The sequence below is a fragment of the Phyllostomus hastatus genome, unplaced genomic scaffold (assembly GCF_019186645.2).
Source record: "Phyllostomus hastatus isolate PE091 unplaced genomic scaffold, TTU_PhHast_1.1 phas_contig_36, whole genome shotgun sequence".
NCBI lineage: Eukaryota > Metazoa > Chordata > Mammalia > Chiroptera > Phyllostomidae > Phyllostomus > Phyllostomus hastatus.
The window spans coordinates 6,205,797-6,231,493 of NW_025333862.1; the positions used below are offsets into that span (position 1 = coordinate 6,205,797).

At 54.9% G+C, this 25,697-nt stretch overlaps 2 protein-coding genes across 4 annotated transcripts in view; one reads left to right on the top strand and one right to left on the bottom strand.

Moving 5' to 3' along the window:
- Positions 1-4,435: 4,435 nt before the first annotated feature.
- On the bottom strand, positions 4,436-9,202 carry LOC123820657. Of its 3 annotated transcripts, none has more exons than XM_045841544.1 (4): positions 9,048-9,202; positions 7,216-7,299; positions 6,109-6,234; positions 4,436-4,630 (listed from the first exon to the last, which is right to left on the bottom strand). In XM_045841544.1, the coding sequence occupies exons 1-4, from the start codon at positions 9,137-9,139 to the stop codon at positions 4,627-4,629; spliced, it is 306 nt and encodes a 101-aa protein (XP_045697500.1). In that variant the 5' UTR covers positions 9,140-9,202; the 3' UTR covers positions 4,436-4,626. The 3 variants fall into 3 exon arrangements, with proteins under 3 accessions (XP_045697500.1, XP_045697499.1, XP_045697498.1); XM_045841543.1 differs by lacking the exon at positions 4,436-4,630 and adding an exon at positions 4,664-5,811; XM_045841542.1 differs by lacking the exon at positions 4,436-4,630 and adding an exon at positions 4,664-5,811 and having other exon boundaries at positions 6,063-6,234.
- A 79-nt stretch (positions 9,203-9,281) lies between these two features.
- RASSF5 (Ras association domain family member 5) overlaps positions 9,282-25,697 on the top strand; it is a 72,510-nt gene continuing 56,094 nt past the window's right edge. The window contains exon 1 of the mRNA XM_045841475.1: positions 9,282-9,781. Within this exon, the coding sequence (XP_045697431.1) occupies positions 9,316-9,781 (466 nt within the window). The 5' untranslated portion in view covers positions 9,282-9,315. The remainder of the gene's footprint in view (positions 9,782-25,697) is intronic.

The window sequence follows — 25,697 nt, forward strand, 5'->3', positions numbered from 1 at the left end:
CTTCTGAGTGGCTTTCACTGGGCCGTGCCTGTCGAGTTGCAGGGGAAGCTGGTGCACTCGGCATCCCAGAGGCGTGGGGTGAGGATCTGTGAGGGGAAGGGCTGGGAAAGGGAGGCAGGGCTGGCCGCTTCCTGATTCCTGCCTTTCCCGAATGGGCCCTAATTTCAGGGAAAGGCCCCCCCCGCCCCCCACTGAGAGGGCTTGCTTCCTCATTCCTCTCTTCTCTGGACTCCTGTCATTTGGGAAGCTGTGTAAGGGGCCTGCAGCTTGGAGAGAAAGAAAAGAAGGTCCTTCTTTACAAAAACAAACCCCTCCAATCTGCCATCTAAGTGCCCACTGCTCTTTCCCCACACCCCACCTCTGTTTGAACCCTAGGCTGCGTGTAAAACACTGACTTTGAGCTTTGCCATGGGCCGTCTGGGGTACTCCCTCGATTTGTCCAGAAGCTAACATGGTGCCTGGGTGAGGCATTCAGACTCGGGCAAATTCAGTCTTTCCCCTGCGGAACCTCCAGGGTCCCTTCACCAGAGCTAGACTACCCACCTGACTTGGGGGGAGGGGTGCAGGGGGCTGGGGGAGGCGGCCCGCAGTCAAGCGGCCCTAGCAGGGGAGGGACACAAATGAGGAGCTGCGTTGTGTGCTTTGAAACGTAAAGACAACATTATGTTTGACCCTAGATAGCCCCAGAAATCCCTCTGCCCTGCTGGAGTTTCCACATCCTCAGAGGCCACTCTGCCGGACAGCGAGGCAGAGCGAGGCAGGCCACGGGGTCTGGGCGCCCGACAGCCTCCAGGCTGCTTCCCCATGGAAAGCCCAGCCCCTCGAAAGCCCCTGCGGAGAGTTGCTGGGGCTGTGCTTGCATCTGGCCCGAGTGGCTTTATGTGTGCCATTTGGACCTCATGTCATGGGGCCCTGAAGCCCAGTGGGTTCCGATTCTGGGGCCCCAGAAGCCAGCTGTTCCCTCGGTGGCACTGGGCACTGGGCCACCTCCGGCGGGCTCTGCCGGCCTGTGTTTAGGCCAACACTTCCGGATCCTCGATGGCCCTGCAGGGAACTCCCACCGTGGGTTTTCCCTGGCAGCTGCTCTGGACCCCGCATGCTTGGTGGAGCTCAGCAAGAGAGCCAGGGGATCCCTGAAAGCCAAGTGCAGATTGTTGGAGGATGAAATATATGACCCAGGCTCTATGATCTCATGAGCAAAGCCCAGCAGGGGACCTAGTCAAAGGCTCCAGTTCCTCCCAGTGCAGGGCAGAGCCAGGACATGGGTGCCTCCACCCACCTAAAGTTCTGCAGAACTGAATGCATCTCCACAGCGGGTGGGGGCCGCAGCAAGGCCCACCACCAGAAGCACCTTGTAAGATCCTCAGGTGTCTGAGGGCCCCTCAAACTCCCCTCTCTGATTCCTAACAGCACGGAAAAGAAAATGAAGGGCCGTTCAGTTCCTCAGATGCAAAGTGAGCGCCTGAAGTTCCCAGGTGATTGAGGCCCTTGCCTGCCCCTGGGGCGCTCACCTCAAGGGCAGAAGGCATTTCACTATCCTGAGGACAGCGCGGTGACAACAGCAATACACTGCTCAAATGTAGGATCACATCACTGTCACCATCATCATCATCACAGGGCAGGGTGCTTAGTTCAGCCAGGAGGGGGTCGGAGAAGGGCTTGGGGGGCAGGGGAGCAGAGTTGCCTGGCGACGAAGGCATGGCAGGCATCCCCGGCAGCGTGAGCTGCGCCTGCCTCGGCGTGAGAGGAACTAGGAGTGCCCCTGTCACTGGGGAGCAAGTGGACATGGGAAGTCGGCGTCGAGGAAAGGGAGGAGTTAGACCCAAAAGGTCCTCACGGGCCACACTAAGGAGCTTGGGCTTCCCCTCAGGGCTCCATAGAAACAGGTTGTAGGTCAAGTCCAAATTGAATTTTAAAGATACGACTCTTTGGTGCCTATGGGGGGTGGTGGATTGAAACACTACCTCAGTTTTCTCATTTGTGAAATGGAGAGGATACCTTTCAAAGTTTTAGGTAGAAATAGACGAGCTGTTTCCACAAAGTACCTGAGACAGAACGTGAGTTCTCTGCCCGCCCTCCCCAGCCCCGCCTCCCCTGGCTTGGAGGCCCTGGTGCAGGGTGGGTCGGCCACAGATGTGCGTCTCAGAGAGGCTCGGTGAGCAGTAGCTGGGATCAGTCACAAATGCCCGGGGAGGGTCCACCCGGCATTCAGATTCATGACCAGCCCCTCTGGAAAGTCTGGCTCAGGTTACGAGGGGCCTACCTACAAGGACGCAGGGGGCACATCCCGGCTCCCGGGCTGGCAGTGCCGCCAGGTCTGGAAGGCCCGGCTGCTGGGCCACGGTCTCCACTTCCTTCTCAGAATCCATGAGGTGTCCTCTCCACCGGAAGGCATCAGGAATCACAACACAGAACCTGGGTCCTGACCCGTGTGGCTCAGTTGGTGGGGCATCATCTTGCAAACTGAAAGGTCACTGGTTTGATTCCCAGTCAGGGTACATGCCTGGGTTGTGGGTTCAATCCCCAGTGGGGGCGGATACAAGAGGAAACCAGTCGATGTGTCTCACATCAATATTTTTGTCGCTCTTTCTCTCTCCCTTCCCCTCACTCTCAAAATAAATAAATAAAATCTTTAAACACACACACATTCTGGGACCTCACCCACCTCCTGATTCCAATCAGCAAGGACGTGGCCCAGGAGCCTCCATTGCTAACTGGTTTCCCTCATCTTGCTGAGATTCTTACCCAAGAATCTCAGGTTTGAGAATCTGAAGTTTGAGAGGCCTGAGGCGGAGTCCGCAGGCGTGCTGCAGAAGACGTGCATGGCCCCGCACAGGCCACTGGCGGGTGCGCACTGGCCCAGACACCAGCCCCGCTCCGGCAGCTGAGGCGGGGAAGCCAGCCTCAGGGACAGCACAGGTCTCCACAAAGGCCTGGCCACTCTCCTGCTGGGCTCACCCTTTGCTCGCACGGGGCTGCTTCTCACTCACTTCAGCAGGGAGGCCTCAGAGGACTGCCGCCACTGGTCATTTGGGGTTCGCTTCCAGACTGCTTCTGTGAGTCTGTGAAGGGTGGAACTCCTGGCTTCTTTTCCCTCCACTGCAGAAAAGATCCTGAATCAGGCAACCCCAATGGGAGGTGGTAAGGAACGGGCCAGGATGACCTGAAGTAGCTTCAATTTTATTGTCCTTGGAATTACAGCAGCCACTTGAAGTAGTTGGGTCCTTTCCCTGCACCCTCTGCCAGAGAGACGGGGTAGGGTGGGGGAGGGTGAGATAAGCAAGGAGGGTGAGGAAAGGAGAGGGGGTGGTAGGGGAGGAGGGGAGGATGGAGAGAAGGGGAGAAATAGATGCAGTGGACAAGCGGGAAAGAGAATGAGGGGAGAGAAGCAGACATGAGGGAGCAAGACAGAGACCCAGAAGAGAGACGGGGTGTGTGAGTGGGCTGGGGTGGGAGCAGGGGTAGGCTGGGAGGTCCCCGGGCCGCTCTGCTCCCGCTGGTCTGTCACAGGCCCAGTCCTGGCTTCCGCCACAGCGACGGGCCCAGAGCTGGCTTAGTGCTGGAATGTAAGCGGCTGTGGCTGGGAGCCTCCCCTCTGGCTGAGGAGAAAAAGCTGCTGACAAATCTGCCTGGAATAGCTGAGTTTTTCCAGCATGGAAAGATGAAACAATCACACAAACCACTCTTATCGTGAGCCTGGCAGAGTGGCCAGGGATGGAAAAATCCCGTTAACTGAGACACTGGCGGAGAAGGCGTCACTCAAATGCTTGAAAACAGGCCCCGCCTCACCCTACCCCACCCTACAAGGCGACACCTTTCCAGGCCCTTCCGGGGGCCCTCAAATCCCTGCTCGTGTTCCCACCCTGGTTTGCCCTCCTTGTCCCCAAGCACCTTCAAGGACCTAGATGATCCCCACAGGAGCACTCGACTTTGGTGACACAAAGAAAGCCCATCCCCCTGAAGTGGGGATGGTGAGCGGCCAGACCTCAGCCCTGAACAGCTACTAGCACCTGGGACAGGAAATCCAGCCCACTGGCCAGCACCTTCGGAGGAAACACATGCATCTGGACCAGAGCTCCCCACACCACCCCACTTGCCCGCAGGCGCGCAGTTTGTCTTGGGCACCCCCTGTTCTCCCCAGACTGACACTTCCCCACCCCCTCCCTCTCTGGGGGCAGGGACCGGGCTTGAAGGCGTGTGAAGAGATAAGTCCCGGTTAGGGATGGGCGGGGAGCAGTCAGCGGGGCTCACGTCTTAAACATTTCATGAGCACCTGCTACTTGCCCCACACGACGTGATCAGAAAGAGCAAGAAGAGCCAAGTGAGGGAGGCGAAAATGCCAACTTTTCATTGCGATTCGCACTGTGATGATGGGAGTGTCAGAGACACAGGAGAAGTCGGGGCCCAGGAGAAAGAGGGGTGGCGGCGGGAGGGCTCTGCGGAGGGCCTGGCCTGGCCTGCGGACGCACCTGGAGAGCGCACGGGATTTCAGTCGGGAGAGAAAAACGGGGAAAGATTTTGCCGGTCTTTAAGCTGCACCGGCAAAGATCAGAGATTTTCAAACACTGCCACTTCTACCACAGCAGGTGGGCAGTGCAAAGGCGACTTCATCGAGCTTCAGTCTTCTCACCTGTGAGGTAGGAATGCCAGCCATTTCACAGGGTGGCCAAGGAGTTGAAGTCACGCAGGCAAAGAGTGCCTGCCACACACAGTAGGTGTTCAGCACATGTGGCCTTTTACGAGGGACTTTGACAAACATTTTAGTCCCCTGACAGCGTTCTGTCTCGGTGCCTGCTCAGAGTTCAGAAATGGGAGGCATCACTGACACGCGTCACACAACGCAAGCAACGCCCACTTCCTCGGGAGGCGGAGCTCTGGGGGTGACAGCTGCCCCGGAAGGAGGGGAAGTGGCTTGGGGAGCTGGACTCCCGTGGTTAACGAGGGTCAGAGCGTTTTCCCTCAAATGTCTACGGAGGGTCACATAATCCCACACACACACAGCACACCGCGTTGGTCCCATTTTCAAAGCGTGGTCTGCGAGTCACACTGATCAAACTCTCCTATAAAATACGGGCCAATATCCAGACTTCCGAATCAGTCTCTGGACACCGGGAGCACACGTTTGGAACAAACTGGTTCACAATGTTTGGGGAAGTGTAGGGACTGTCGTGTCCCCTGGTCCCTATCCTGAGCCCTTGCTCAGAGAGACACCGGGCCTGCGCCATTCAGGTCTATGTTTAGACGCCTGCCCCTCAGAGACCACCCAGTCTCATATTAGCCCCTGTCACTTTCCGTCCCCCTAACGCGCTTTATTTCTCATCACAGCACTTGACCTGATAGTATATTACACCTATATTTGTATGTTTATTACCTGGCCCTACCACGAAAATGTAAGTCCCAAGAATATGTCTATTTCATTGTTGCACCTTTAGTGCCTAGAACAGCACCTGATATGTAGTGGATATTAAATAATTACTTGTTGAATGGATCATTGTTCTGTGCCCTTGAAGATTGCTGTTGGCCAAATATCTCAAGCTGTCTTGGCCAATGAGTGAGCTGTGAATGGAAATGACTGGATCTTTTTAGGGGGCGGAGGACCACCCTCCTGACTCTCTCAGCTTCCCTCTGGCATGGCGACTGGCAACGCTGGATGTGGTGGCTGCTCCCTTGGCTTTGGTGAAAAGTCTCCTTCCAAACGGCAGAGGGCACATCCCATGAGTTTGAAAGAAGTCTCTGATTCAAAGGCGCGGAGAGCTGGGGGTTGTTTATTACTGCAGCATAACCTGACCTGCCCTGACAGGCCCAGTGACCCTGCGCAGAGAAGGGTGCTATCAGAACCACCAGAAGGTCCCTAAAGGCTTCGGGGATTTCAGACTTCGAAAGCCTCAAAGCCAAACAAAACCAAAAACTTCCCCTTCAGAAAGTCAGGCCCCATGGGTGCTTCCACTTTCCTTCCTGCTAGGAAGCTCGGGAGGGGGTTGGGGGACAAGCTTGAAACGAGGCCCCCAGTGGAGGAACTGACAGGTGCTGGGACCACCTCGGAAGTGACCTCACCCACTGACCTCACCATCATAATCCTCCGCTTGGTCAACAGTGAAAACAGCATACCCGCTCTTCTGGGAGCGCACTCCAAACAGAAGAAAGTCGATGGCCCTGGGCCGAGAGGATCTGCTAAGGTACCAGAAAACTCCCAGCGGAGGTGTGTCTGCGACGCTGTCGCCTGACCCCTGCAGCCTGCAAGACAGAGAGGGATCCCAGCGATGGTCATGCTCAGGGTCAGACGTCGTGCCAACCCTACAATAAGAGCGGAGCTTATGTAGAGCTTCCCTGGGGAGGGAGCAATGGGTCGTGCGCATGCTGTGTGTGTGTGTGTGTGTGTTTGTGTGTGTGTGTGTGTGTTGTGGGAGGGAGCTGATGCTCTTTAAAGGAAGAAGGGTCTGGGCTGGAAAGAGGAACAAGTCCCGGGCAGGGAGTCTCCTGTTGGGTTCGGGGGAGGCAACTACCTCTCCAGACCTTAACTGCTTAGCTCAGGGAGATGAACCTGAAGATAAACCTGATAAACTCTTGGATTGGCTACATGCAGTTACGATATCTCCATTTTCATCTCTGTTCCCATCCCAGAAGCCAACTGTATGGCTTTGGCCCTGCACAGCCTCCTCCCCGACTCCGTGCTGGGAGCAGCCTCGGGAAAACAGAAACCAGAGCAATTTTCTGTGCAGCTCAGGCAACCTGCAAGGGGTTTACCCCTGATTATTCCACAGAGTCCCTGGGCTCCCAGGACCAGAGGAAACACACATCCTATGAGCCTCTTTGCCCAGAGAATCTGGCATGCACCACCCTACCTCATGCTTGGTGGCTGAGGTGGGGGTAAGGGGCAGAGATGTGATTGTTGGCAATTATTTCACAAATGACATCTGAAAACTGGCCTGCCAGTGATGAACACTTCGCCAAGTCCCCTGTTTTTCTTGCCGCACCATGCTGGCACCCAGAGCTCACCACACTGGGTCCACACCCTGCACCTCACCCAGCCCACTGCCCTCCCGGGAGGGAGGGAGCTCCAGAGCGAGGCTCAGGCCTGTGGAGATGGATGGATAACAGAGGGTGGATACAAACAAGTATTTATAGGCAGTGCAGGTTTCTGCACAACCCCAAGAGCCTGCTTGCAGACAAAGTGGGAGAGATGGGAGAGGGAGTGCAGAGGCAAATTGTACTTTCCTTTTTAATCCTTCAGCCAAAGGCGTTCCGAATGGCCCTCCCATTGGGCTTTTCTCAGGAGTTTCCCAAGGAACTTGGCCTGTCCTGCGGGGAAAAGGGTGGAGAAGCCTTAGATCGGAAGCAGTGGGTCCAGCAACATCAACACTTCCTGGGAACTTATTGAAAATGCAGAATCTCAAACCCCCGCCCCAACACACTGACTCAGAAACTGTGTGTGTGGGGGGGGGGAGTAATCCACGATTTAACAAGCCCTCCAGGTGACTGCCAGGCAAGCCCAAGTTTGAAAGCCACTGAGGTAGAGAAAGCAAGGTTCAGACGGGGAGAGGGAAGGTGGAAGTGGGGAGCAGGAGGTGGCTGGCGGCTCACACTCCTGAATCTCAATTCCTTCTCTTTGCAGCCCCATGGCCTTGGCCACTGTGGGTCACTCTTCCCACTGCTCAGATACGCCTCAGGAGATGAGAAGCTCTAGCTCTTGGTGAGACCCAAGGAGCCTGCGGCTTGTCCCTTGCTGCAGAGGCAGAGCACTCCACAATCATCCCTGCCATAAGGAAGAGCCATGGACCAAAGCAGGCTGGGAATTTCCTGGCCACCCACTCAAAGAAAGGTTCAGAATTACCTAAAAATTACTCCAAGGGGAAAACGAAAAGCAAAATGAAGATTCCCCCACCAGGCACTAGGGGGAGACCCATCTCCAGCCTGGGAAGAGGGGAGGGGTAGGGGATCTGAGGTCTAAGAGATTTCAGGATGTCCCCAACGTTGGTTGCTGGTTTGGTCTGATGAACCAACCAAACTGAACCCAGGTTTTAAGAGGACAGGCAGTGACCACTGAGTCAGAGCGGTGGAACTGGGAGGGCTGCCGACACCTCTGTCTCCTTTTCAGGCCGATTTTGTTAAGAAAACTAGAAGCTAAGGAGGGCCGGGGTCATACAGCTGGTCTGGGTCAGGAGGACACGCGTTCAAAGACAGAGGAACCCCGTTTCCTCACCCAACGGGGTGAAGAGCAAGACCCGCCACATAATTTGCGGGACTCAGTGCAGAAAGAAAATGCCCAGCCTTTTGTTCAAAAATTATGGAGACTATCAAGACCCGGGCCGCAGAATCCAAAGGGGTTGGGGGTTGGTGTGCAGGGCATGGGGAGGTAGCAAATACAACCTGTCTTTGGGTCCCTCAGTGAGCTGTCCACAGCAGATGCAAAGGAGGGCCTTGCGGGGACTGGTGCTTCCACCGCAGTTAGTGCAACAGCCATGGGGAGAGCAGGGTTTGACTCAGAAGGAGCAGCTCTCCCAACCCCAGGGCCGCTGGAGCGTTCTCACAGTCCGAGGCCCACGACCACCCTAAGCCCGTCTTCCGGGAAAGGAGCATCCTGCCGGGCAGGGCTGCTGACGGAGGGGAAATCCAAGGAGAGCGAAAGTCGCACGGGGACAGTGTCGCCCGCCGCGGGGGCGGCTTCTCGCGGCCAGCACGAGAAGCGTCGCCTCGCGTCACGGGACTCCGCGCGGCTGCGGGAGCGCGAGCGGAAGCCGGCGTTCCGGACCCGCGCGGGGCTCGGCTCGCGGCGCAGGGGCGTGGGGGGCGGGGGGCGCACAGGCTGCGGCCAGGGGAGGGAGGAATCGCGAGGGCACGTCCCTCGGGTCCCCTGAAAATCGGGAGGGTGGAGGGCAGAGGTCTCGCGGTGGACCTTCGTTTAGACCCCACCTCCGGCGAGAGGGCAAGCGGTCCCTTCCGCCCGCCCCCACACCTGGGCGTGCTGGGCTGCGAGGAGGGGCGAGCTGGGGTCGGGGGAAGTGGTGCGAGGCGGACAGCGGTGGGGCCGAAGGCAGACGGAGTTGTACCGAATAGAGCCTTTCCCGTACAAAATCCTCCAGCTATCCCGTCCGTTTCCAGAAGACGCCCCGAAATCCACCCTCGTTCGGGCGCCCCCCATCGCCGACCCAGCGGCTCTGTCGGGCGGTGGTTCCCCGGGGTCGTCCTTCCTGCCTCTCCCGAGTCTCCCCGCCCCTGCCCCGCCCCGCAGCCTGCGGTCCCTTTAAAGGCCACTGGCCGGGGGCCGCCCTCCTCTCGAGGCAAACTCGAGAGAAGAGCCGCTGCCACGCACCGGGCATGGTCATGGCGTCCCCGGCCATCGGGCAGCGCCCGTACCGGCTGCTCTTGGATCCAGAACCGCCGCGCTATCTGCAGAGCCTGAGCGGTCCGGAGCCGCCGCCGCCGCTGCCGCCGCCACCCAGCGGGTCCTCCCGCCGCTGCGCCCCTGCGCCCATCTCCACTGCGCCCGGGGCGCACCAGGGGCGCGGCACCCGAAGGGCCGCCCGCGGGGACCCGGAGCCCCCACCCCGGGCCTCCCGCCCTGCTCGCCCTCTCCGGCCTGGTCTGCAGCAGAGACTGCGGCGGCGCCCTGGAGCGCCCCGGCCCCGAGACGTGCGGAGCATCTTCGAACAACCGCAGGATCCCCGCGTCCCGGCGGAGCGAGGCGAAGGGCACTGCTTCACCGAACTGGCGCTGCGGAGCGGCGGGGGCTGGTGCGACCTGTGCGGACGAGAGGTGCTGCGGCAGGCGCTGCGCTGCGCGAGTGAGTGTGAGGGCCGCGCAGGGGAGGGCGCGCGCGGGAAGACCGCAGCCCGTGGGCGAGGAACTGCGAGGGGCTGGGGCGGGAGAGGGGCACTGCCCTCTGCGGCTGCGGGGAGACCTCGACTTTAACCAAGAGAGGTAAGCCCTGGAAGCTCGCTGCCCTTTACTTCCCTGCTCCGTATCCTTTCGTGTCTGCCTACTGCCCAGATACGGTTCTGCGGAAACAAATACCCCTTTTCCTGACGAGTACTTGCCTCGCCTCCCCACCAGACACACTCGTGTGGACACACACGCGCGCAGGTGGGGGGCGATGGCCGCAGCCGCAAGGTCATTCTGCTGTCTCCAGTGCGCCCTCCTGCTTTTGCTGCAGGTCCGCGGCAGCGGGCTGTGAGGTGGGCAGTGAGGTGCCCGTGTGACTCGTGCTCATCGGGGTCAACAGCAAACCGTTTGTCCGCCAATGGCGCATGTCCACCTGTGGTACATCCGTCCTCCAGGGTGACCTGCTGGGACAAGGAGGCTACCTGGCTAGGCTCTGAATGGAAACGTCTGTGAGGCTGCAGAGAGCCTGCGGTCACCCTGGACTTGTGCCTGGTCCTGCCTTCTGCCTCGGGCCCCTCGCTCCTCTGGGCTGTGCTCTGACGTCTGACGGCACCCTGCCCACACGGGGCGTCAGGCTCTAAAATGACCCAGCTCTGGTCCCTTCCTCCCTGCACTCTCAGCCCCCAGCCTCCCCTGAGCCAGGCTGTTCACAGGCTCTATAAAACCCTGGGCGCCCAGGCTGTGGATTTTCTGAGCCAATGTGCCGTCCTTGGGGCTTTACCATTTTTCTCTTCTTACAGTTAGGTGTGTGTATTTCTTTAGTGAGTGTCCTCTCTCCAGCTCCACCCCCATGTTCTCTGTTGCCCATGTTTGGCAGAAGATATCTATGTGTTTATATAGATATTTTAAATATCTGAGACGCAAAGCACAGACAATGGCACAACTCTATCAGGCGTCTCTGGGAATACATTGTGGTTTGCATCTTTCAGCAAAGGCCCTTCCCCCATGGTCTCCCATCCAGTTGCCGCATTGGGCAGCATCCACCTCTCCCACATCAGGAAACCCCTACTCTGTCTCTCTCTGCAGGCAGCCCGCAGCCGAGGCTGTGCAGTGAGTGGCTCCCACTGCAGCTGGCTGCGGGGACGAGAGCTGACTCCAAGCTAGGGACAAGTGGAAGGGGAAGATTGTGAGGGAGAGGGGGTGGTGCTCCCTCCAACACCAGAATTCACAGTACAGGTGCCAATTAAAAAGGAAAGAGCCAGAGTTACAGAGGTGCTTGCAGTGGGTGAGGGCTGCCGTCATTTGGTAAATGCCCGGACCTCACAGTAGAACTGAACACAGTTGGCCCTCTCAGGGGTTCTGGGGCACTTTACCACGTCCACCAACCCCAGCGACACAGGGGCGGTGGGCCCACTGTGATGGGTTTGCTGTGCGGGAACCTGGGAGAAATCCGCTTTATTGGCATTCTAGTTTGTATTGAGACATTTGGGGACTGTTTTAATCGCTGAACATTTTGCGCAGAGTTTTATGATTTTTGTGGGGTGGTAGTGGTGATAATGGTGTATTCATATGTGTGCAGGGCACGCCATACTAAATGAATTTGTGGTCACTTTACATTAGAACTGTTTAATTTGATTAGTTCATAAGTAGTTTCTGGTGGCAGGAAGATCCAGGTGCAGGGACATCTCCTCTGACTTTGTGCGACTTGGTGGCCCCTGAATAGGTTCACCACCAGCTGGGGATGTCTGAGTGTGAGAGCGAGGGTGCAGAGCTGGAATCGGGGGGCTGCGGATGGAGAAGACCTCCGCGTGTTGTTACTCACACTGGCTCACTGTGCGTTTGGCTGGAGGGAAACAGCTAGGAAATGGTCTGACCTGCAAGTGAGAGTCGGCAGGGGAGACACCGTGGGCTGGGCTCACCGGGTGTCTCTCTTGAAGCGGGAGATCTCATTCCAGGGCGGGGTTAGTTTGTTTTATCTTTATTTTGAAAAGTGGAAGTCAGAAACACAACTTTGGAAGGGTAGTGCTATGCAGGAATTACAGCACAGCCTGGAACCACAGGCTGGCTGTGAATCTTGACTTTGCCACTGAGTCTCAGTGTAACCCTGTGTTTCACTCCCTAGTTTTAAAAAATGGGGGTAATAACATTACTGACTTCACTGTTAATGTAAGGATTAAATGAATCAATATTTGTAAGGCGCTTAGAACAGGGCCTGAACAATGCGACAGGAACATGTCGTGCCACGTGAATGTTGCTGTCCCTCCCACTCAGCCGCTGTAACAACTCGTCTGGGTTCAGGGCACCTCTTAGCATCCCCTCCCAAGCAGTGCGGGGTTTCCACACTCCGCCCGCTTGCTGAGCCGAACGGGGAAGCCAGTGCCATGAGTGTCCCCAGAAGTGTGGGGATGTCTGGGAAGTCCGGGAAGTCCCGGAAACATCACTCACGCCTGCTGGCTGAGGAGCATCCTCACAGAAGGCCGGTGGCTCAGCCGTCACCAGGACCTTGGCACTTTGTCTTCGCACCTCTCGCCCCCAGTGTGGTGCCAGGCACCGGACATGGTTGCAGTCAGTCGTGCTCGATGAAGGTGGCCGCTTGTTGCTCCTGCTAAATCTCCCTGCCCTTGGACACCAGCAGGAGGGCCTAGGTGTTGGGTGACACGTGTCTGCATAGGCGGCTGACACTGGGTGGGAACCTTTCTGGCAAGATGGGCTTTCAATGAGGGAAGCTTTTAGAAAACTGCCTGCCTGCCTTTTTAGTGAAAGTTCCTCCCGTTTGAGCTTACCCCTGCTTCAAGGTCCGTAACTGAGCTCTGGTTAACGCTGGATTTGCCAACAGGAAAGTTCAGGGTTGATGTTAATTTCCAAGATCAAAGGAATCGTGTTCGTTGGGCAGAGAAGGAAATCCAGTGGGCACTGGTGAGGGGAGAGAGGTAAAGGTAGAGGTAGAAATAGAGAGAGAAGAGAGGACAAGAAAGAGGAGAAGAGAAAACTGTGTGAACACGTGTGTTTTGGCAGGGGGGCGGTGGCGGTGGCGGGAAGAGCCATTTCCAGCACTCCAGGAGGGGATGGTCCGCAGCAAGCAGTGTGCTGCCCTTTGGCTTTGTTCTCAGAGGATGGCCCTTACAGGTCATGGACCCCTTCCTCTGTACAAGGCAGATAGAGTTGACCTTTGACCTTCCGCCTCCTTTTAGTGGATATGTAAGTCTTCGTGGACGAGGGAATGATCTTGCAGGGGTGTCTAACCTTTTGGTGTCTCTAGGCCACACTAGAAGAGCTGTCTTGGGCCACACATTAAATACACGAACACTATGAAAATTGATAAGCAAAAAAAAAGGTTATAAGTAATTTACGATTTTGCACTGTGCTGCATTCATAGCCATCCTGGGCCCTATGTAGCCCATGGGCCTCGGGTTGGACACCCCTGGGAGAATGGGGAAACCCAGCGTTCCAGCAGGGTTGCTTGGACACACCTTGCATGCTGCTGGTGACTCCCGGAGCCAGTCTCTCTCTGGAAGGGGCATTGTTTGGAGCCATGATATATTAAGCGATTGGAATTACAGAGTTGACAGGGGCACCCTGAGGTGCATCACCCTCACCTCCCCTTCCTGTATAGCCACTAATTACGGTGTAAGTGTGAGACATTTGCCAGGGCCTTCAGGTCTGAGGACAGGGGACTCCCTTGGGGAGTGAGGCCGGTATCTCCTAGGGCCCCTCGTCCAGCAGCCTTGTCACTGCATTAATGGTCACATTTAACCATTTGTTCTGTGCAGACTGGAGCCTCGCCTGTGCCAGCCTCCGGGTCCTGCGGGCCCATGCCTTGTGGTGGTTTTTTTTGTAGAAGAGATGACTGGGACATTGACCTTGAGTATCCCTGTAGCAGACCCAGAACCCTGGGCACTTGGATGGTGCTTTATTTGTCTTCACACCCAGCAACGCTGAGGTGTGTGGCTTGAAGTATTGCCATTGATTCAGGCCCATGCTCAGCTTTGAGGTTAGGAAAATTAAGCACCAAGATGGATGTCATGCTGTTAAAGATACTAGAGTCCCCCACTTCCAGCCCCTCCCCTGCCCCTGGCTCTAATTGGGGTCTTCTTGGGAAAGGTCCAAGTGGAGTGTGGGGGAGCTGGAGGCGGGGGTACAGAGAAAGGGCCGGGGATGCTTTGAGAGAGGCTTTCTGAGCTCCCCAAGCTGTCTCCGTTTCCTCTGCTCCCTGCTTCCTGTCTTCTCAAAAGATGAAAGCGAAAGGATTAAATGGGGGCTTAATTTCCCCCATTCATCAGAGCATGAAATTTTCTGATTATGGAGTGAGAGGGGCTTGAGTCCCAGGTACAGTCAAAAATGATTAATGCCACTTGTCTGCCAGCCTAATTAGACTTGGTAATGAACATGTGTGTTTGCCGGCTGATCCTGCAAGTTATTAGGTGGATGCGAATCGACATCTCCCCTCAGCACTGAGGGTTTGATCTGGGATCCTCTCTCTTTTCCTAAGTTCACCAGCGATTCAGCTTATGCCAAGCCTGGCAGCCAGGCCCTGAGTAACAGGGGCAGCCCCGCCCCCGGGCCCCGGCTGGTGAAGTGACTGGCCTGATTCAGGAGCTGGGGCCAGAGGCTCGGGAGGTGTGGCTGAGGCCCCGAGCAGGCCCAGGCTGGCCCGCCAAGAAAATGAGACAGGAAAGCGCTTTGCAGGTCAATGGTGCCTTTTCTGTGAAGAGCCCGAAGTGCTTTCTTGTCCTTGCCACACTCATCCTAGGAATGGCTTCCTGGGGTCGGAACGCGGGGAGGCCTTAGGGTGGCAGGTGTCGCAGGTGCGTCTGGCTAGAGGCAGGGTAAGGTCAGGCGACCCCGACTGTCCTTGGAGGCCTAGGGCCATCTCTGCTGTTAAGCCTTGTCCCTCCTTTGGTCCGTGCCTGGCATGGGGCCCTCTCTGGCTTCCCACACCCACTCCTCATTCCTCAGTCGCCCCATGGAAGGAGCTGCCCGCCACCCTTGCCCTGCCCAGGGTGCCATGAGGGCTGAGGAGGGAGCTGTAAACACATCTCTGGCCTCGTGGAGGCCTCCCTGTTCGAATTCTTCAGGTGACAAGGTGAGTGAGTATTCTTGGGCGGGTGAGTATTTGTGGGTGTGCAAAGCATGCAAACAGGTCATTCCCGGCTCCTACCCCGTGCCTCAGCACCCCGGTGTGGTCTCCTCCGCACCACTCCTAGGTCGACAGATCCGGCCTGCGCGGGCGGCAGGATGCCTTCTGCCTCGGCCTCCTGCCCCCTCTGCTGACCTCAGAGGCCACCCACCCTTCCCGGAGGGCTCTGTCCGGCACTCCCCTGGCTGGCTCAGGAATGCTGGCGGCCGCTGACGCTGCAAAGGCCAGCCCTGACTGGGGAGATGGTTGTGCATTTAGTCACTTTCAGTTTTTTCCAAGAGTTTTGACAAGCTTCTTTCCACATGCTCGGGGCCAGATCTCGGGTTTGGAAAGGAAGCTGAGCCAGCTTAGGCTGTGGGGAAAGGTGGAGGAGTGGTGAGGGCCTGGTGTCAGACAGGGCGGCCAGCGCCGCTCCCAGGGGCCTGGTGTCAGTGGAATAAAATCGGTGCTGGGGAGGAGCGACGGGGTGTCCCACCCCAGGGCCAAGACTGTCTCGACTCCCCCCTGGGGGGTGATATTTGGATGTTCTCTGAAGCACCCCACACTGTATGCTGGAGACACAGGCAGAGCCTGGCGGGCCCCGAGAGCTCTCCATGGTGTGGGCTTTGGCCACCGCGGCCGGCAAGTCCGTGCAAGGCCTGCTCCAGCCTGCCTGTGGTTCCTGGCATTGAGGAGGCTCTTGAGAGATGTTCCCATAAGGGAAAGCTGTGGCTGCTTGGTTCTTTATTGCCTTGTTTGGAGACAAAGGAGGAAGGACAGCAGGGGTCCCTCCTGGCCTGGTAGCCAGGTGCCAGGTCTCCCTGTGGAGTGTCCCCTGTCTTTGCTGAAGTCTCTCGTGTCCCCTGGTTGCTGTAGCAGGTTCTGATTTCTTCGGGATCACTCTTCACACACCTACTACCTGGGCCACATGGAGGGCATCGGGGGACACATGTGATCTGACACTGTGCTGAGGGTTTGTAAGAAGGGTGGTGCGGGGAAGTCCACTCTGTTCGTTCCCATGCGTCACTGGGCGGGCAGGCAGGTGGCTGGCATGTCACTCGCCTGTGACCATTGTGACTGGGTCGTGTTTATTGTTCGTTGGAGGGCCTGCACGCCACCTTGTGCTCCTCCTCCCTGCTTCTTGAACAAATGTTCCCGGGGCAGGGTAGGGCTTACCCAGACGTCTGCAGGGCTGTTGGCTGGGGCTGCTAGGAAATAAAAACCTGGCTTACAGGCACCTTTGGGAAACCAGACCACAGGTTCACGGAAGCCAGGCCCTAAGCACAGGGATGTTCTTTGCCTGTACGTTTCTCTAATCCTTTCGAGTTTTGTCTCTACTGGAGGCTGGACCTGGGAAAGATGGTGATTGGGTTTGCTGGAGATACCCATTGCTGTTCAATGAGCCTGCGCAGATGGGAATATTCCTGTAGACACAGGGTCGAGAGTGGCCAAGAAACCATGGGGGTTTGTCTCAGAGACGACTTGGCTGTACCTGAAGCGTGTTCCTGAGCAGTGGCTTACTCAGGGCAAGTTGAATCCCAGCTGCCTCACAGGTGAGGGAGGCGCCGCACTTGGGGCCGAAGTGCTCCTCCGAGAAGACCTGGATCACTGGCAAACCCAGCACCAGAACCCAGCACAGCATTTGGCCTTATGAGCTGACATCGTCAAGCGTGCAAGTTAGTGGAGCGTCTTCATTCATCTGCCAACCAGTGCTGAAATGTCCGTAAAAAGAGAGGTGCAGGAGAAAGGGAGGGTGAGCCAAGTGGTGGGTCGGCCGTGCGCACACCTGGGAGCCAGTCACGGCCCGGAGAGCTGAGAGCTGGCCGCGCGTCAGCCTGTTTGCAGTGTTTGGTTTCTAGATTTCCAACGTGTGTGAATCATGAGGTCTTTCAGCAAAAGGTGACATTTTTCTAAATCCAAAGATAAAAGAAACAAGTGTATCTTTCCAGCCTCCACCCCACTGGTGTTGGGTGTGTGTGGCAGAGTGGGCGTGGAAAAGCAGCTTGAAGATCGTTCTGTCTCATGCCTCCTCCTTATCGTGACCCAGGGTCAGAGTTCACGACACAGGATGAACTGTGAACCAAAGAGAAATCAGGTTGAAACTCAAAGGGGACAGCTCAGGAGAAGAAGAGTTGGACAGGGAAACTGGGTTGCATTACAGCTGCCTGGCTCTGTCCCCAGGCAGTGGTTCGGCCGTGTGGGGAAGAGCGCACCTCCCAGAGCCCCCCCGGGCCACCCCAGCCCTGGCTGGATGCTTCTCCAGGCCAGGTTGTCACTTGGCTGTCATCACTGACTTTCCGAGCTGACTTGGAGGAAGCTGGGGGTTTTTTTGACATCCAAGGAAGTTAGAGGTTTTGTGGTTTCTGTTGAAACGATTATATCCTTTCTGCAACTAAGGAAAGTATTCAAAATCCCAAAAAACAACACTTCAGAGATCCTTCCCTATGCAAATGGAACAACAAATTCTAGCTGTAACCTGAGAGTTTTGACAGAAGCTGTTCAGTATACAAAAGTAAATGGATATTTAGTGATGAATTTTTTGTATATTGTATTGATATATGCTATTACAGTTGTCCCATTTTTTCTCCCCTTTATTCCTCTCCACCCTGCACCCACTCTCCAACCAGTATCCCAGCCCCCCCTTATTCATGTCCATGGGTTGCACATAAAAGTTCTTTGGCTTTTGCATTTCCCATACTATTCTTAACCTCCCCCTGTCTGTTTCGTACCTACCATTTATACTTCTTATTCCCTGTACTCCATTCTCTACCCTCCCGCTCCCTGCTGCTAACCCTCCATGTGATCTCCATTTCTGTGATTCTCTTCCTGTTCTAGTTGTTTGCTTAGATTGGTTTTGGTTTTGGTTTTGGTTTGTTTTTTAGGTTCAGTTGTTGATAGTTGTGAATTTGTTGTCATTTCATTGTTCATAGTTCTGATCTTCTTTTTCTTAGATATGTCCCTTTAACATTTATATAATAAGGGCTTGGTGATGATGAACTCCTTTAACTTGGCCTTATCTGAGAAGCACTTTATCTGCCCTTCCATTCTAAATTAAAGCTTTGCTGGATAGAGTCATCTTGGCTGTAGCTCCCTGCCTTTCCTGACTTGGAATACTTCTTTCCAGTCCCTCCTTCCCTGTAAGGTTTCTTTTGAGAAATCAGCTGATAGCCTTATGGGCACTCCTTTGTAACTCTCTCCTTTTCTCTTACTGCTTTCAACATTCTCTCCTTATCTTTAATCTTGGCTAATGTAATTATGACATGCCTTGGGGTGTGCTTCCTTGGGTCCAACTTCTTTGGGACTCTTTCAGCTTTCTGGACTTCCTGGAAGTCTATTTCCTTTGGCAGATTAGGGAAGTTCTCCATTATGTCTTCAAATAAGTTTTCCATTTCCTGCTCTTCCTCTTCTCCTTCTGGCACCCCTATGATTTGAATGTTGGAATGTTTAAATGAGGAGAGGTTCTGCAGCCTCTTCTTATTTTTGTGAATTCTTGTTTCTTCATTCTGTTCTGGTGGAATGTTTATTTCTTCCTTTTGCTCCAAATCACTTATTTGAGTCCCAGTTTCCTTCCCTTCACTGTTGGTTCCCTGTGTATTTTTCTTTATTTCACTTTGCATAGCCTTCACTTCTTCCTCTATTTTGCAACCATACTTAACCATTTTTGTGAGCATTCTGATGACCAGTCTTTTGAAGTCTGCATCTGATAGGTTGGCTATCTCTACATTGCTTAGTTCTTTTTTTTGGAGTTTTGATCTATTCTTTAATTTGGGCTATATTTCTTTGTCTTGGCCTACCTGTTATGTTGTAAGGGGTGGAGCCTTAGGTATTTGCCAGGGCAGGGGAACCCACTTCTCTGTGTAGTGGCCCAGTCTCGATGAATATTTCTTTTTTAATTTTTTGGTTGTCAGACCTCCATACAGTTCGATTTTCTGGCAGTTCTGGTTGTTTTCTTGTTTTTAAATTTGTTATCCTTCATTTGGTTGTGCAAGGAGGTGAAGTGTATCTATCTATATCTCCATCTTGGCTGGAAGTCTAGTGATGACTGCTTTTAAATGCATATTTCAAAGTGGGAATAGATTTTAAACGCAACACTAAAGATGATGAAGCTTGTCTCTTCAAATGTTGTTGGGCCTTGGCTGGGCTCCCTCTTTAACATAGAGGTCATCTGGTCAAAGTTTAGAGGCCGGAGGCACAAGAGTTCATCATCACAAGCATTTCCCTGCCTCTAGTGACTGCTTCTCCTAAACCACCCCTGTGGTAGAAAATCTATCCCATTTTCAAACACTCAGCAGTGAAGATTCTAGAACCCCAAGCCCTGTGTCTGGGCTCTGCCAGACCTTTCCTGCTGGGTTCCCCGATGGGAACCCTGTCAGAGAACAGCTCAGTGAAGAGGAGAAAGGAGAAGTGTGGTCAGCTTATGCTCAAGCCCCAGTGGGGCATTTGGGAGGGATTTTTCCCGACTGCGTGTGACTCATTTAAAAATTCCCCCAGCACGTTTGTGTGTTGTCCACTCTGAGGGTGGCAATGGCAATGAGCTCAGCCTTGCGGGCGTCCCCGGCCTTCTTGGGGATCTCACGGACAGGGGTCAGAGTCGCAGTGGGAGGACCCTTGACTCCCAGCCCTCTCCTGCTGGCCCCAAGTCTCATTTCAGGATCCAGACTCACTCATGACCCTCTTTTGGTGCAGAGGTTGCTGGGTAAACTGGGCAGCTCAGTCCCACTCAGGAAGTATTAGGGAGAAAGAACCAGTGTCTGTCGTGAGAAAGGGTAGAATTTGGGGGCATTTCCATATTAAATAAATGACTTGTAACAATGTGTTTTTATTGTTGAGTTTACAAATGAGCTTTTGTTATAATTGCACCAAGTCCTGAGGCCTCAGTAGTGAGGGGTGATCAAAACGGGGACCACCTGGCCAGCTTTCCTTTGACAAGGGTGGTGATGGGGGAGCCTGTTTGGAGGACCAGAGTGCAGCTTAGGTTCACTCTGCTGACGTTTTCTCTCTAAGTGGGCCCAAGGGCATGGGCTGAGGGGTAGCATGCCAGTGAGCACTCTTCGTGACCTGGGGGAAACCGCAGCACAAAGCTGGGGAGCCAGGCTGGCGTCTGCAGGAGGAACAACAGAGCTCATCTCCGAACTGACGAGTGTTGGCTTCCCGGTCACACCAGGTGACCAGAGCACAGTGGCTTCATTTCTGCAGCTGGGAGCGGGTGCCTGAGGGGCTCTCCTGGAATGCTGGCTGCCTGTCCGGCGCCAGTTGCCTGTCTTAGCCTGAGTGACAGGACCTCCAGAAACTGTCCCGCCAGGACTTGGTTGTTTCTGGGACTCCATGTTGAGGGGCTACCCCATGAGCATCATTTTAGGGCAAGAGGACAGCATTTCACCCTTATAATGAGGGACTATTCTTTTCTTCTTTCTTTCTCCTTCGCCTGTGCCTGGTCTTAGATAAAGTATCTGACCCTCTTAAAGCAACATCACCTCTTTCCGGGCCTGGATGGCTGAGAGCTGAGCACCCCCCACCCCGCCTTCTACCACAGGCCTAGCATGGGAGGATGTGAATTAGCCCGGGTGGTCCCTTAGGAACCTCTACAGCTGGTAAAGCATTATTAATCACCGTCCCCAAAGAAATCCATTAACGAGCCCCTGGACTGGGCACACTGTGAGAGGTAACTGACCACTGCTGTCGTCTGCAGAAACTTTGGAGACATTGATTTTCAGACTCACAGGCGCTAGAGGAGTGAGGCTCGGGCAGCCTCTTTCCTGCAGCCTCTTCAGTGGGGGCATTTTTATCTTATCAAGCTAAAAGCCCCAGGAATAGAAAGTTTTCCACTGGGGGCGGTGGAGGGAAGGCCCTCTGCTAGGAAGGAGCAGGCATCACTCAGGCTGCGCTGCCGCCACCAGGGCCCCAGGTGCCTGCGGCTGCCTTTGGAGCAGTGTGAGGCTGGACCTTTCTGAGCAGAACCTCAAGGACCAGAGCCTTTCCAGTGGCCAGTGACCCCCTCACTCGTCCCTCCACCCCGGACACGAGGCCCAGAGATCTCCTGGATCTCCTGTTGATCTCCTGCAGCTGGGATGACAGAGGGCCGAGAGGAGAAGGTGGCCACTGCCTGCTTCGGAACCGTCACCACAAGGCTCCAGCGGCTCTTCCACAGGCTCCCTAAGAGCCGCTTGGGATCAGGAAAACTCCAGGCCCTGCAGAGCTTCCGCCGTGAAGCCAGGTTGCCCCGCGGTAGGTCCAAGTCGCTCCAGCGGAGGGTGCTCAGGGGCTGCTGGGGTTCTAAGGCCTTTCCCATGGGCAAGGGAGTGCAGGAGCCTTCTGTCAGCCTGGGATTAAATGCTGAGCTCAGCACCACTCCTTGGTACCCCCAACTCCCCAGGGACCAAAGCTGAGGGGCTGCCTCCCAGACAGGTTTAGGTGGAACAGCCAGACCTGGAGGAGAGGGTCAATGCATTTCAGAGACCTTGTTGGCCACGGGTTTTAACAGCCTTTCCTTGCCTGAGAATTAGGGCCAAGAAGTCCTCTTAGTTTGGGTGCTTGAGCTGGCGGAAGTTTTCCATCTGCCCATCCTGTGGCCCTGAGGGACACCAGATCTTGTCCGGTACTGAGTAGGCCTTCCAAGGACCTGGGAAGCGTGATGCTTCTGGGCAAGGGCTTCTCACCTGCTTGGTTAGCAGGGCTGCCTGTGGGACAGGCCGCGTGGGACAGGCTGGATGGGACAGAGCTGGACAGAGCCCCCGCCTCGGGCAGTGACTGGGAGGGTGTCCTTCCCTGAGCGTGAGTAGGGTGAGAACAGCCCTTGCCCGGAGAAGGGTCACGGGGCAGTGTGGGCGGAGTGAGAGATGAGAAGCAGAGACAGTAGTAACTCAAGTTTTCATAGAATTTAGGTCATCTTACTCCCCCTTTTCAAAGAGAAAAGATTGGGCCAACAGGGCCCCGAGCACCTGCCCTCCAGTAGGGTTCCTTCTGCTGGGTGATGCTGCCAGCAGCACCTTCCATTCTGCTGCACCCTGTGCTCAGGGGCAGAGCATCTGTGTTTGTTTGGTTTCTTGCTTGTTTGTTTTTACACAGACCGCTGTACGGTGGGAGTGGGAACGGGGTTGCTGTTTCACAGGTGAGGCAGCTCAGAGAAGGCGCTCCCCTTGCTGGCGGGCAGAGCTGCGCAGGCGGCCTGGAACCAGCCGCCGCTGGATTCTCTGCGTCCTGCTGGCCTGCAGTGGCTGCTCTCGGATGGCCGGCTCTTTGGAGCACGCCAGCCTTCCCTGGGGCTCCCGCTCGGTTCTCTGACACATTCAGGAGCGGGTGGGCCTCTGGGTGGCCAAGGCACTGAGCCTCAGGGATGGAATTAAACTGAGAAGTCATCTCTGGGCTAGGCTTCTGAAAGTAGAGTTTAAAAGACAGTATGATCTTCACTGTGGAAAATTTAAATTTTCTGATTAAGGTTTTATCTCTTGAGAAGTAGGGGGGGTTTAATTCGAGTAGACCTAATCCTCATTTGGAGACATACTCTTCGGCCAGCCTGACTAATTTATCCTCACCGGTAGCTTGGAGTATCCCATGACCCCCACTCAGAAGCCAGTGGGATACTGAATTTCTCAGTTTAAACTCTCACTGGTGTCTTCATGTTCATCTCCCCCACCTCCCCCTTAGGAATTACTCAACACATCATTTCCTTGCTCCTCTGCTATTCAGCCCAAGGAGTTATAGATTTGATCAAATCAATCAGGCCTGGAGCGGCAGCACTGAGGTCAGGGCTCATACTGCACTGCGGCTCAGACGTGCTCGTTTAACTCGTGTTCGCGTTCGAACCTGATTGATTGGAAGCGGAGGGGGAAGGCGGCTCGGAGAGCACAGGAGCGGAAGTCCGTGGGCAGAATTCTAGAACAGCGCATCTGCTTTCAGGACTCTGTGAGCAACCTGTAGTGCGGGCCTTAAGGAAACAGGCTTGGAGCCAGGCCGGCAGAGGCTGGATCTCGGACTCCGGCTGGGGGCCTTCCTTGCACAGATGAACCCCTCGGAGCCTCGGTTTTTCCCAGTGTGAGTGGGGAAACAGTGCCGACCTCAAGCTGCTGCTGTATGGTCAAGCTGGAGTGATGCGGCTGTAAACCACTTAACGTGACACTTGTCACATAGAGGTCTCGTTGGCAGCTGCTGTTATGTCGTGCTCCCAGAAATACCTGTAACAGCTACTCCCAGCAGGTCATCTTTGCAAGCCCCACACGGCCGTCTGCTCTTCCATGGCGCCTGGGCCAAGGTGGGCTGCCTGCACCTCAGTGAAAGAGGGAGGGTTCGAAGGTTGCCCAAGTAGAAGTGGAGGAGGGGTATGGACTCTTAAAGGCATTCTCTGAGCAAATTCCCGTCATTGCGTTTACCACACCACTTAATTAACTGGCAAGGCTGGATTAGCCCGCCGGGCATCATTAGGAACTAAGCGAGCATGTTGCCAAGGAACGAGTCATATATCACTTTAAAAGGCTGCTTGGGGGTCAGCAGGAAACGGGCCTGGGTCTCCCCAGAAGTCTCTGGTGGTCCTGGCCACAGGGGTACAGCTGTCAAGAAAACTTTGCGTGCCTCCTGCAGGGAGAGACTCACATGTAATCTGTTTACCTTTCTTCTCACTGCAGAAAGCCTCTTTTCACTGGGTTGGTGGGGTTGGGTAGTTGATGGGCACTTTGAGTGCAAGTGACATCAAAGCAGATGTGGAAAAACCAGTTGACTGCAGCAGCCTGGCTGTCCCGTGAAGGACTGAACCTGTCTGCTCCTGACCTCCTGTGACCTCCGGCACTTCGAGTAGGCGCACCTGTGGGCGTGCACCTGTTTGTGCGTTCATGTCCACATGTCTGTCTAAGGATCCTCCACCGTCCTGTGGTCTGCAAATGCCCTCGCAGGACTTCTTGCAAACCTACTTGGCTGTCGTTATCTTGGGAGTCTGAGGGACACTACCAGCCGTATACTGGAGGTTAGCAAGGGGTGCAGCCGCCCTGTGCCCCCCTCTTAGAGATGGTGTTTGCTTTAAAATGAAAAGCAAAAAACACCCTCCAGCTTCTCATTCCACGTCTGCCCCTCATTACTGTCCTTTTGTTTGTCAGCTGCCCAGGCTCCTCCTCATGTCTTCTCAGGGGCCCCAGGGATGGGAGCAGAGGCCCTGCGCTCAGGGGTGGGGAACCCCACCTGCTTTGTCTCTCTTACACCCAGAGCACCGTGACACGTGCCTGGAGGCGTGGGCCCTCCTGAGCCGGCCTGGGCCGAGAGGGCCTCTGGTGGCTCCACACTGGCTTTGGACGCCATGGGCTGTTGTGGCTGTTAAAGCCCCTCAAACCCAACTGTGTACAGTGTTTCAAAGCATTTTTTTTCTTTTCTTAAGGTGCTCTGGCAATAGGATTTGTTTTTTCCTGCGACAATTAAAATAGGTCTATATTGGAAAAATACGTGAATACATATTCCTTTCACACCTGTTCCTGTTACAGGAACCTTTGGCTGGAACTGGCTGTTCTTGTGGAACAGCCTGACTTGGGAGGCCCTCAGTAAACCCCCACGGGGGAGCCTGCCTGCACCGTGAACACTGGCTGGTCACCGGGTAGGTGGAAAGAGAAGAGACATAACTATACAGAAAGGCTTAATACTTTCTCTTTGCTTCTCTGAGTTTGTTCTGTGGACGCACAGACTTTGATCGCCCCTGCTCAAAAACCGTGCTGCGTTTTTTGCGCATCTGTCTGCATGGCCACACCCTCAGTTCAGCCTGGACCTCTTCGGATGTGAGGTCAGGAGGTCCAGATGGCAAACCCCGTACAGACACCTGCGTGTGAGGAGTGAGGTCCATTATTTGGCTCTCCCGCCCTCAACTCCCTTATTTTCACATGTTTATGAGATCTGTTGCCTCCATCCGTTAGTGACCTAGGCAGGGTTCTCAGAGGAGATGCCTGCGGTGTCACACTGAGGGCCTGCACACGGCCCGCCTCTCTCGTCTCGGGCCGCATCTGCGCCTCCTCACCTGTGTCACCCGCGAGGGGAAAATGCCCCGCATGAGGCCATGGTACTCGGTGTAAAAGGGACAGCAAAACCAGGGTGCATCTCTTTAAGGGGCCTGAAGCATCATGGGGAAGCATAGTCCATATGAAAATATAGTGTCCCCAAATTCAGTCTGCCAAAAGATGAATTAAAATAAAACAAAAATAGTTTTGCCCTTGTTGGTGGTTCAGTTGGTTGGAGTGTTGTCCCATGCACCAAAAGGTTGTGGGTTCGATCCCCCATCAGGGCACGTACGGGAGGCAACCAATCAATGTCTCTCTCTCTCACACTGATGTTTCTGTCTCTCTCTTTTTTTCCCCTCACACACACACACAAATCAATAAAGAACATATCCTTGGGTGAGGATTTAAAATAAATAGTTTTGCTGTTGTAAAAAATAAAAAAAACTGAATCCATTTTAAAGTAGAGTTTATTTTATTTTATTTTATTTTTATTGATTTATTTTTAGAGAGGGGAAGGGATGGGGAAAGAGAGGGAGTGAAACATCAAGGTGTGGTTGCCTCTTAGTGTCCCAACAGGGGACCTGGCCCACAACCCAGGCATGTGCCCTGACTGGGAATTGAACCCAAGACCCTTTGGTTCGCAGGCCGGCACTCAATCCACTGAGCCACACCAGCCAGGGCATAAAGTAGAGTTCATCTTAGACAACTGTGAGAATTCTGTTTACAGCAATGTAAATGCTATACACAGCAGAAGTGTAAACAATATAATAAAAATCAGGGGGTGGCGCAGAGGGGAT

What these genes read in the sequence shown, in the direction of transcription:
- LOC123820657 (XM_045841542.1), bottom strand. Translation starts at nt 9,139, where the DNA reads ATGGGGGGCGCCCGAACGAGGGTGGATTTCGGGGCGTCTTCTGGAAAC. An exon ending in TTGGCTGAAGGATTAAAAAG is followed by an intron (nt 6,235 to 7,215) that starts GAAAGTACAATT and finishes TCTGTCTTGCAG; the next exon opens with GCTGCAGGGGTCAGGCGACA. An exon ending in CGGAGGATTATGATGGTGAG is followed by an intron (nt 5,812 to 6,062) that starts GTCAGTGGGTGA and finishes TTCTCTGCGCAG; the next exon opens with GGTCACTGGGCCTGTCAGGG.